We start from the raw sequence: 12,005 nt of genomic DNA on the forward strand, positions 1-12,005 counted from the left end.
TATATGGGTTAACCCCAGATTATATGCAATCTTTAATTAATCTACCCTTACATAGTGCTCTTCCTGGTTCCAGAGACTATTTAACTCTCCATTATCCTACTTGCAAAAAAAGTGGAATATAAATCAGTTTTCATGGCAGGGATCCCTTACCAATGTACTAAATGGTGGAATTCCCTCATGAAACTAGTAAAATGGAAGCATAATTATTTGAAATTCTGGAAATCTTTAAAAACTCTTCTTTTAAAGACATTTTTTACTGATGGATCCCCTTATATGGAAGAATCCTAACGGAAAGTATCCATTTCCATTCTTTTTCACTTCACAACATTATTCTTTCAAATTAATTATCACATTCTATTTAATCATTGTTTAATTCAACCCTACAAGCCTGTTAAGCTGATGTATTCACTGACTAATTTGTATGGTTAGCCGCATTGAACCTGATTTGATTGGGAAAATGTGGGACATAAATGAAATAAATAAATAAAATCATATAATAGAAATATGATAAATGTCAGCAGATACGGCATCATTAACAGGCAGCACGGAAGAACATTACAAATGAAAACACCTTAACAGGCATGCAATTAGACCAGTGTTTCCTAACTCCGGTCCTGGAGTACCCCTTGCCAGTCAAGTTTTCAGGATATCCACAATGAATATGCATGAACTTGATTTGCATGCGCTGCCTCCATTATATGCAAATCTCTTTCGTGCATATTCATTGTGGATATCCCGAAAACCTGACTGGCAAGGGGTACTCCAGGATCGGACTTGGGAAACACTGAATTACAATATTCACATAAAAAAGTATGCTAATGTTGTTCATATCAGGGGCGTAGCCAGACCTTGAGGTGAGAGGGGGTCAGAGACCAAGGTGGGGGGGGGCACATTTTGGTCCTCCACCCCGCTGCCGCCCCCACCATTCCGCCACCTTGCCACCCACTGCCGCCACTGTACATCTTGGCTGGCAGGGGTCCCCAACCCCCACCAGATTATGATGATCAGATTACGACCTCGAGGACTCAGGATCTGTAGGTAGGGATTCCAAATTTGTGTAAAGCATATCTTACACCTGGGAGACCCCCTTCCATCTCTTGCCTCCCAAGTCACCAGAAGATGTACCTGGTCCCCTCCAGTGCCGGAAAACTGGAGGCTCTGATGAAGTCCAATATTGTAGTATGCATTTTCGGGCCACTAGACTCAATTTGCGACATAGGAGGCTAGCATATCTAGGTAGGGGGGTGAAAAGTTCTAGGTTTGTCTAGAACAAATTGTTCCAATGACCCTTGAATATCCTTCCCCCAATAATCTAATCAAAAATCTCTTAATATGCATCCAGAAGTTCCGGATGCCCGGGCATGACCAAAAGGCATGATAAAATGAGTGAGGTCGATGACCACATTTGGCACAGGCAGTGTCTCCCGGCCTCATCACGTGAGCCAATTACGCCAAGAAGATTTTAAAGGGGGGGGTGGTGGCACAGAGGGGTGGGGGAGAGATGCACCTCCTGTAAAAAGTTCCTGGCTATACTACTGTCTCGCTGCCAATTGTACGATAGCACTATCTTACAGAACAATGCACAGTGGACATATGCACGTTTCTGTGGATCTACATGCAAATGCACCCGTCCAGTTATAGAACGGCCTTTTACATGTTTATGTTATACATACCTACTGTGATTTGATTTCTTTCTAATTTCTTCTTGGTAGCTGCTTAATTCCTCAGTAATTTTGGCAATTTCTTCAAGAGCCTTTAGGGAGAAAAAAAAAAAGAGAGACCCTATTGCATTAACACCTAAATAGAAACATTTCCCAAATCTATAAAAAGCTGTAGTATATTACCATACGGCACAATTTCTCAACCCAGGTCTCGGGACACATTCAGCCAATTGGTTTTCAAGATATTCACAATGAATATGCAGGAGACAGATTTGCAAAGAATGTAGGCCACGCCCGTCACTCTCTCATGCATGCTAACATGAGGTTATTCTGCAAACCTGACTGGCTGGGGTTGACACAAGGACTGGGTTGAGAGTCACTGACACAGAGTACTTACTTCATTGAGAGCACCACGTTCCTTTTTAGGTATTTTTTGATCACGGCAGTCTTCTAATTTCTCATCCTGGCCAGTCCCTGGGTGGTCTACTGACAAATCGTTAGTTTTCCTTTTTGTCATGCTCTTGTGCCACTCCTGCTCTAATTCAGCAAACAAGTCGCCCTCTGCTTCTGTCCTGCCATTGGCTGTGCTGAGTTGGGAACTCGGAGCGTGCAGGGAAAGCTGCAATGTTTCTGTACCGGTAGCTTCAGATGCATTGTTCTCCCTCCTTAACTTTACTTCTTGATAAAGCTGGAAGTAATAACAATTAATAATCATGTGAACAGGAAATGGAACATCACTATTAATCAGCATCCAGGAAAAATAAACTCTCCTTGCTTAATCAATTCCAAAGTCATTTTATTGCTGATCATAATCCGGCAGTGGCTATTATGTATGTCTCATATGTAGCAACTTAAACATACAGACTCTTTGTTAGAGGGGTGCTTTTATTCTACAACAAAACAAAACCAATATCTTTTGTTCTTTGATTTGTGTCATTTTCAAATTTAAACAAAAATCACTTTAGTGTCCATTAAGGACATAGTTTTGTAAGATACTTGAGAGTTTAGAACATTTTTCTGACTCCAGTACCTGCTTCTAAACTTGAACAGGTACAAGCTATACACACAAAGGAAACTGCTCAGAAAATATTACACCCACTTTCAGGCAACATATTTGTCAGCATTCTCAGTGTGGAAAATGGGCAAAGCAGGGGCGGAATTGACATTTATGCATGTACTTTATAAAATACACCCACACTGTAAATGCCAAATCTTACCAGGACATACATGCACAAAGTTACTCCCTTCTTTAGAGCAGATGAATAAATATGAGTGGGCGTTTTCAAGGAGATAACCACAACACATACGCCACTCAGCCTTCCCTACTTAGGTACTCTATTATAAAGATACTCTCATGGGGGTGTGAGGAAGTGCCTAGGCAAACCCTAGTTCCTCTTAAGGCACATCCTCTCCATACCAACTTAACAGACCCAAATGTTGTGGCCCAAATCAGGGAGAATAAATCTTCTGAGCATGGGAGAGTCAGGGAGACCCTGGGGAGAGTTGAGGGAAGGCTCCCATACCCTGCCAACTGTGGCTGAAGGTAGCTTCCAAATCTGGTCAGCCATAGATGGAGAATTGCTAAGAAGGAATTTGAGTACAACAACCTACAAAATAGGGCAGAGACTGATAGAGAAGTGGCAGATAGAGAATGATATGGCAGGGGCGTAGCCAGACAACAGATTGTAGGTGGGCCTAAGCAAGAAGTGGGTGGGCACCAAGTGATCTCCCCCCCCCCCCCCAACAAAATATCTAAGCTGGCAGGAAAACGCTTCTTTCCACCTTGGCAGTCTGCAAAGGCATGCGCTGAAAACTGAGCATGCGCAGGTTCCGGTATCATTGAGAGTAGCGTTTTTGTTACCATTAGGCAGAAGTCTTCAGCTGGCGGAGCTTGGGATCCCCACAAGCTACCACTAAACTTGTGCTACTGTTGGGTGGGCCTAAGCCCTAAGTAGGTGGGCCCTGGCCCACCTGTGGCTACGCCACTGTGATACGGGGATAATATTTGGCCCCATCCCCGCGGGTTCTGTCTCTGTCCCCACCCTGTTCCCTCAGGCCCCGTCTCAGTCCCCACAGTTTCTCTCCTCGTCCCCGCCATGTCTCTGTGCAAAAGCTTCAAAGAATTATGATTTTATATTTAAATCTTTTTATTAAAGTATAAAAAGGAACAATATGCAGTGCAACTGTTGTGTATAAATTACAAATAGAAAACAATAATAACAATTAGCAACTATAATAAACCCTCCCACCACCACCACCCTCTACCCTTCCAACCCCAACAATAGCTGACTTCTACTACCCCAAGGAATCCTAATTCACCCTGTTAGAATGTCCAGGGGTACAAAATACAACCCGTTCTGTATGCCCTAGAGGGGAGAAATATGCCCTATGAAGCACTGTTATGATTTTTTAATCTGTGGATGAATAAGAAGTCATCAACAATCTCAGGATTCAGTCTAGTTCTCCTGTCTTCCACAGTCCTTCCTGCAATTGAAGATGTCTTCTTAGAAGATGTGCTGGTAGCAAGAGTTACAGGATCCACCATGCAAATTTTGCTAGCTGTGGCTAGCATGTTTGCTTGCTTTTCCAAAAAATACAAATATTGTCGTCTACATCAATCAAACATAAATAACAGTCCAGTTCATTAACAGGCTTCAAAGTAGAAAGTGACATGAGGACAAAGTTTGTCCCCATCCTCACGGGCTCTGTCCCCATCCCCATGGGATCTGACCCCGTCCCCACCCCGTTCCCATGGAATCTGTCCCCACCCCATCCCAGCGGGCTCTCTGTCCCCGTGGTTACCCTGGGTCCCCATCCTCGTGTCATTCTCTAGTGGTAGAGACTGCTAGAATCCATTTTTTGTGTGACTCTCAGGCCTATTAGAGACCAAGCCTTTGTGGTGGTTATCTTGAAGGATTATTTGTTACACTGACTTGCCTGCGAAGCTTTAGGTTATGTAGTGATTCAAACTGCTTAAAAAATTATAACACAGACTTTTTTTCTGGATTAAATCATCTGCTGCCTCTCTCATTGAGGAGCACATGCCAGCTGCCATGCTGACGCTATCACAGGGAGGTAAATCTATAACAGGGCACTCTCCTTTATAGAATACTAGCATAACCAGGTATATATGTGCCTATGTGGTTCGGTCCAAGCACTTATGCCAGCCATAAGTGCTCACACCTACATGCTGGACATATGTGCATAACTTACGGGAAAGTGTGAATGCTTCACATGCTCCACCTGGTCTCTGCCTATGTGTACGCCTACCTGTAAAATACGCAATATGTAAGATATGCATGTATTTAGAGACTAATGCTTCAGCAAAGTTTTGACATTTACACGTGTATGTGCATTCTTAGATTAGTTGTATTTCATGGCATGCCAGTTTTTCTAGTTATACTGCATTTTTTCCAGTGGTATTTAGGCAGTGATCATCGGTCTCCATAATTCACTTGGGGGCCCTTTTACAAATCAGCGGAAAGCCCAACGTGGGCTTACTGCAAGCTAATCTGGAGCTATTGCTAACCCAACACGGGCGCTGGAAGTAGTTCAAGCCCCGGTGCGCAGGGCTGCCGAGAGGGGGGGACAGGGGGGACAAAATTCCCGGGGCCCAGGCCTCCAAGGGGGGCCCGGCGCCGCAGTCCCACCAGCCACCACCACCGGGCTCCTTCCACCCGAACCCCCGCCAGCAGAAGTGCTGTCTTCTGACTCTGGCGTGCGCGGCCCACAGAGATGCGCTCCTCTCAGCTGATCTTCACTGTACTCTGCAGGGCTTCTGTGCGTCTTAATCCCTCCAGTGGTCAGCTGGTCATTCTCTTTTTTTTAAGCTTTGTGACATGACTCAAACAGGTCTAGATAGACTTGGACGATTTTTCCCGCTCCATTATTGCTGAAAGATGTCCTAATTTGGGGTCTGCCCTAGTCCCGCCCAAAACACAGCCCCTTACTATTTGGACAAAACTCACTGGAAAATGTCCAAATTCTGCCTTTTCAAAAATTGCAAATTTGGACGTTTTCGGCAGAGGGACTTTTGGGGAGCCCTTTTGAGAAGTCCATCTGCTTCGAAAATGAGCGCTTAAGGTTCTGTAGGCCACCGATGAAGGATGGGTTTAAAGCAGGCTTTTGGGGAAAGAGAAAGGGGAGGGGATTTGCTAAATTGCTTTTCTGTGGTTACAATCAAAGCAGTTTACATATTGAATACAGGTACTTATTTTGTACTTGGGGCAACAGAGGGTTAGGTGACTTGCTCATGGTCACAAGGAGCTGCAGAGGGAATTGAACCTGGTTGCTCTGGTTCTCAGGCCACTGCACTAACCATTAGGCTACTTATGCCTTTGCTCCTAATAAGCCTCTTTCTATATAAGTCTATAGCATTGCTTATGGGAACCTTTATCTTGTCTTATAAAGACTTTTTCTTACACATGCAGTTATTTTAGGAACTGACATCACCAGACACTGCTCATCCTAGTGTCTCTGGTCAGCTGGTGAAACAATCTTGCAGAGCCCTGCATTCCATGATGGACAGTCATTTAAAAAATCGATAAATAAGTGAAGGCAAAGTGCCCCCCCTACCCTGTTATTATTCAGCACTAACAGCTAGCTTTACCTTTTAGAAGACTTTGGATACTACGTCAGCTCAGGGATCCAATGAATCTTTGACACAAGTCACATGTGGGTAGATATTGAAAAAGAATTTATTTATTTACATTTGTACCCTGTGCTTTCCCACTCATAGCAGGTTCAATGCAGCTTACATATTATATACAGGTACTTATTTGTACCTGGGGGAATGGAGGGTTAAGTGACTTGCCCAGAGTCACAGAGAGCTGCCTGTGCCTGCAGTGGGAACTGAACCCACTTCCCCAGGACCAAAGTCCACCACGCTAACCACTAGGCCACTGTTCACTAACCAAGGCTTTGAAATGTTTCACTTGCAGAGTACCTAAATATGGCTTTCAGTGTTTACTAGGTAGCTATATTAAGCTGCTCAAAATGTAGGCAGTTGCAGGGAGGTTGTGGCAGACAATTTTCCTTGAGATGGTCAACTGAGCATCCTAAAGAAATTTTACCCTGTAAGCACAATGTGAGGAAACTCCCTGAACACCCAAAAAACTTAAAATCTACAGAAGAAGAAAGTGAGGCATCCACGTAGCGATGAGAAGAGGGAAAACAGTAGAAGGAGTCATGTGGCAAATCACAGAGAATGGTAAACAAAAAAAGAGGAGCCTGTGGTATTGCAAAGAGAAAGGATGCCAATTCCAGAGGCTGGAGTCAGCAGGAGACAACATCAGGGACAAAAGAAATCTGAGGAAACAATGGAGCACAGAGGAAAATGGCTGCAGATGAGCATAGGAGTTTAATATGAAATGGAGGTTGAAGTACAATAGGGAGGGGCAGAGACAGGCAGTGGAGAAATTTGATGTTCTGGAGTGCTGAAATAACTATCAAGAGGTGGAACTATCAGCTGGCCTTCAGTTTGCTGGATGGCTATTTTTGCTATAGAACAGTATGGGATAATACATGGATGACTTACTAATTACGCTGTCAAAGTGAAGCTTTACTCAAGAATATTATGCTGGGGCAATCAGGAACGAAGAGAGGTATGTGTGCGTTTATAGGCGCCATGAACGTTTTTTTTTCTCCTTCATTGGAGTCTAAAAAGAAGGTAAAAGATAATTGAGGTCTTCTCTCTCCCTCTCTGCCGCCAAGATGTTGGCAAGTTTGTAAATTCCAACAGCTTGGTGATCCAAGGAGTTTTGGTTTCCTTCCTAATGGAGTAGAGATCCTCAAATAGTAAAAGTTACCATGGCAACAGGGTAGCTGGAGAAAATGGTTTCTACAGCAAGAATTGCTTTCAGCACCCTCCACCCCCCACCCAATCCCCCTTTTCCTTTTTGGGTCTGCATGCTTGAAAGCTCAAAGATGATAGAAAAGGTTGACATGGAATCCTCATACTAGCTTGGCACCCAGTGCGGTCACCCTTCTTATCAAACCCTGAGGCAGCCCTGATGGCTGCCCCTGTAAATAAAATGTTACTGTATATCTCGCAGCAAACAAGAAGATTGCTGCACCAAATGCCATAGCATTATAAGGCTATCTGCTCTGGTGACTATTAGTACTATGAAACGGGGGGAGATGAGATGTGATACTCCCTCTCCAAGTTTCAAGTTCCAAATTTATTAGGGATTTACTATCCCACCCATCAATGGATTTATCTGAGCGGTTTACAATCTAACCGAGGGAAAGAAGAAGATCCAACTAATCAGTGGCGTTCCTAGGGGGTGGGGCGGTGGTTGCGGTCCGTCCCAGGTGCACGCCGCTGGAGGGGGTGCCACGCGCCTGTCGGCTCCGCTTGTTCCGTGCGCCCTCTGCCCCGGAACAGGTTACTTCCTGTTCCGGGGCAGAAGAAGCATGGAACGAGCGAAGCCGACAGGCGCACGGCACCCCCCTCCCCAGCAGGTAAAAATGCACCCGGGGGGGTGTCCTTTCACCAGGGGGGGAGCTGCACCCGGGGGGGGGGGGGCATCAGCGATCCGCCCCGGGTGTCAGTCACCCTAGGAACGCCACTGGAACTAACACAACAGAATAGAGAGGAGAAAGGGGGTATGAACTACAAAATTAGATAGGATAGCACAAGGACCAGCACATAAGGAGCGGTGGGAGAGGGGAGGGGAATCGCGTAATTCAGGCTGGCATCAAGTTGTCTGAGAAACTGAAAGAACCTTTAACACTATGCCAAATGTGCAGTAGAAACTAGTGTGAAAATAAGGTAAATCTATAGAAACTTGTTTGTTAAGGACACTAGTTGATAATGAGCTTACTAAACTCGTATGATGATTAAAAGGAGAAAATCCCTCAGAAACCTATCGGATTAAAAATCTTAGGTTACAACTAGTTTCTACTGCACATTTGCCATAGTGTTGAAAACAACAATTGCAGTATGTCTTGTAATCCCTGGAACACGGCTTTCAGCTTCTCTGCACCGTTGCAACCTCATTCTCAACTAGTGTCCATAACAAGTTTAAACTGAAAGAGTCTCCTAGCCTGCAACAATTTGTAAATGATGGATCTGCCACAGCCAAAATACAGAAAGTTAGTCAGCTTGAGTTTGCTTAATCTGAGCTGCAAAACTGTGGTTTCCACATGGTTATAGCACAACACCCCAACTAAAAAGCACACTGCTGTAGCTATATCAATTTATGGTACGACATTCAAGACCAATTATAAGTTTATCCCTCCTAACGCTCTCTCCCCACATGACCAGACCCCTCCCCAACAAGAGTAACCCCCCCAACATAAGTGAAACCCCATCCTGACACCCCCAACATAAGAAGCCCCCCCTCCCATGCCTACTATAACATCTCTAGTGGTGTAGTGGGTAAGCGAGTGGGGTTTGCTCTTACCCAGACTACCCACTACACCACCAAGGATGTTAAGGCTGGCTTGGAGAGATTACTGGGGAATGGGAGAGGGCTTCTCTTGTTGGGAACAGGGTCCGGGTTATGTTTGGGAGGTTGGGAGGAGGCTCAGTTCATGTTGGGGGGGAGGAGGGATCGGAATCGAGTGTGGGGATGGGGGAAGGAATGGAAGATCACCTTGCATGGGTCCTTGGCGATATTCAGCTGGGGACCAGCGCAGTGCCGTAGCGAGGGCAGCTGACACCTGGGGTGGTTCGCCGCTGCGCACCCCCCCCCCCCCGGGTGCAGCACGGCGCAGCCCCCCTCGGCGCGCGCACCCCCCCTCCCCAGAGTGCATTCTTACCAAAAAGGGCAGGCGGGAGAGCCGCTCCACCCTGAGTGCACGTCGCTGGGAGCTGCGTCGGCTCCGCTGGTTCCCTGCTTTCTCTGCCTTGGAATAGGAAGTAACCTGTTCCAGGGCAGAGAGAGCAGTGAACCAGCGGAGCCGACACCCCCCCAGCGGCACCTGGGGCGGACCGCCCCACCGCCCCCCCCCCTTCCTATGCCACTGGACCAGCGTAAGTGTCTTATGCAGGTCCCAGCTGACTATTGGCTGGGACCCTATTAAACGCTGGAGGACAGCACATAGCTGATAATAATTTGATATTCGAAGCCAGTATCCTGACATGTCCCGGCATTGAATATCAGAGTCTAATTTAGCAAGTGATGATCAGTGCTTCAAAAAGACCAATGACCACCACTGGCTGAATATTAACTAGTAAACCTTTACTCTATACAATAAAATTTATAGTTAGCACCTGCTAGTTTGTTTTTCCTCCACTTTCGTTGTTCTTACTGGTTTCTGCAGCTGTAGTGTTTAGCAGCATGAGACGACCACTAGGGGTGAAGTGCACTATGTTAAACCCAGGCCCAAATAGAGTAGATGTGACTGGGGATTGCTTATGCTCTCACTACACCACAAGGGATCCCCAGAAAGAGCAGGGGTTGGGATTGGGAACACGTAGATAGGGAGGCTTGTCTGCTACAGGGGAGTGTCAGGAGGCTACTCTAGCTTTCGGGGAGGAGGGGTTGGGGAATCGTGCTGTTGTCAAAGGAAGGTGTCGGGGGGGGGGGGGGTCGAAGTTTGAGGGGGCCGTGTGCCTAGTATAGGAGTGAATGGGAGTGACAGGGTGCATGATTGTCGGAAGCAGTGATTTTAAAAAGTTGCTCCCGTGCACAATTGGGGAGAGCATTTTTCTCACGTGTTGCTTTTTAAAATTGCTGCTCCTGTTGGACATGTCACCAAATACACATGCAGTCCTGAATATCCTTATAGCAGTTTACAAAAGACTCCATGTTTGGCAGAGCCTTTTGTGAAATACTGAGAGAACTGTGCACATCCCAACCTGAATGTCTCAATTTCCATCTCAGCACACAATATAAAATGGTCCTTGTAGTCTCTCATTTTATCCTCCGATTCGTGCATATCCTGAAATTAATCTCTTTCTCCACACAGCTTACTGACTGATTAATGAGCATTGACAGTGCCCTCCGCATGGGTCTTTGGCTAGGAAGGTGTTACAATACTGACCTCTCACTGAAAAATAATTAGAGACAAGGTGGTGAAAAAGCTTATGCCCAGTATGGCAAAATGCCAGTGGCAGGTGGCAGATGCTGGTCATAAAACCGATTTGGGCAGCAATTTTTATCTGTGGGTGGCCGACTGCCAGTCTTACAAAGGCCACGTACTAGTGTGTGCATGCTATAATAACAGGGGCTTCCTGTAACAGAAAGAGATGCTCAACTAAAAATAGCATAATAACTACCTCTTCAATCTTCCTCTGCATAACCTTCCATTGACATTCCCATTCTTTTCTTTCACTGTCAAATTGCTCAAGCAATTCCATCTTTTCCATGTTCCAGCTCCCCACAGAACTTTCTAGCTGCCTGTGTAGGTCCATGGCTCCAGTGTGAGAGTCAGTTGGTAGCCGTGTCTGGTCTTTTCTTTCCTTTTCCAGTGCTTCACAGAGGTTGGGTGTTCCTTACCCAAATAAGATTCAATAGCTTTCGATTCTGAAGAACACAAAAACAAATTGAACAACAGATGAAATCCAACCAACATCACTGTATGGGAAGTTAGTTATCTTGTGAAAAAACTTAAGTGAACAGGTATTTCAACAACATTGTAAAAATGGAGAGGGGAGGGCAGTAAGAAAACTTCTGTGTTGCGTCAGGGAATGTTTGTTTGTTTATTTGGGGTTTTTTCTTTAATTTGTCATTACAGGTACAGCACCAGATTCTATATAGCGTGCTTAAAGATCGGTGCCAAAATCGGTGTGGATTCTATAACAATACACGCAATTTAACAAGGTAATGAGCACTGATAACAGCCCTTAACAAGCAATAATGAGCACTAATTGGCATGATTAGAATTTAGGCGCATAACTCACTAAGCATATTCTGTAATTATTTGTGCCAAGCTTCTAACGTGCACAGACAAAAAGGGGTGTGGTTACAGGTAGGGAAATGGGCATTTCGTGGACATTCCAAAATTTAGGTGCCTAGTTATAGATTTACGCTATGCTTTTGTTGATGTAAGTGGATGCAGGGCTGCAGAGAAGTGGGGCAGGGGGGTAAAATTCCCCGGGCCCGGGCCTCCAAGGGGGGCCCGGTGCTGGGGTCAGGCCGCCGGCGCTGCAGTCCCCGGTCTCACCTGCCTGCCTCCACGGCTCCAGGCCCCCTTCATTCAAAGCGGCAGTCGCAAATCGCCTCTCTTCTAGCCTTCCCTCCCTGTGTCCCATCCTCGCGGAAACCGGAAGTTACATCAGACGAGGGCGGGACACAGGGAGGGAAGGCCAGAAGAGGCGCAATCTGCAACTGCCGCTTTGAATGAAGGGGGCCCGGAGCCATTGAGGCAGGCAGGTGAGACTGCAGACTGCAGCGG

At 45.9% G+C, this 12,005-nt stretch overlaps 1 protein-coding gene across 1 annotated transcript in view; it reads right to left on the reverse strand.

Moving 5' to 3' along the window:
* Positions 1-11,130, reverse strand: part of KIAA0408 (KIAA0408 ortholog) — a 37,636-nt gene extending 26,506 nt beyond the window's left edge. The window contains exons 1-3 of the mRNA XM_030196867.1: positions 10,888-11,130; positions 2,059-2,349; positions 1,674-1,753 (exon numbers count right to left, since the gene is read on the reverse strand). Of these exons, the coding sequence (XP_030052727.1) occupies positions 1,674-1,753; positions 2,059-2,349; positions 10,888-11,022 (506 nt within the window). The 5' untranslated portion in view covers positions 11,023-11,130. The remainder of the gene's footprint in view (positions 1-1,673; positions 1,754-2,058; positions 2,350-10,887) is intronic.
* Between the last annotated feature and the right edge of the window lie 875 nt (positions 11,131-12,005).

Source organism: Microcaecilia unicolor, chromosome 3 (assembly GCF_901765095.1).
Source record: "Microcaecilia unicolor chromosome 3, aMicUni1.1, whole genome shotgun sequence".
In the NCBI taxonomy this organism is placed as follows: Eukaryota; Metazoa; Chordata; class Amphibia; order Gymnophiona; family Siphonopidae; genus Microcaecilia; species Microcaecilia unicolor.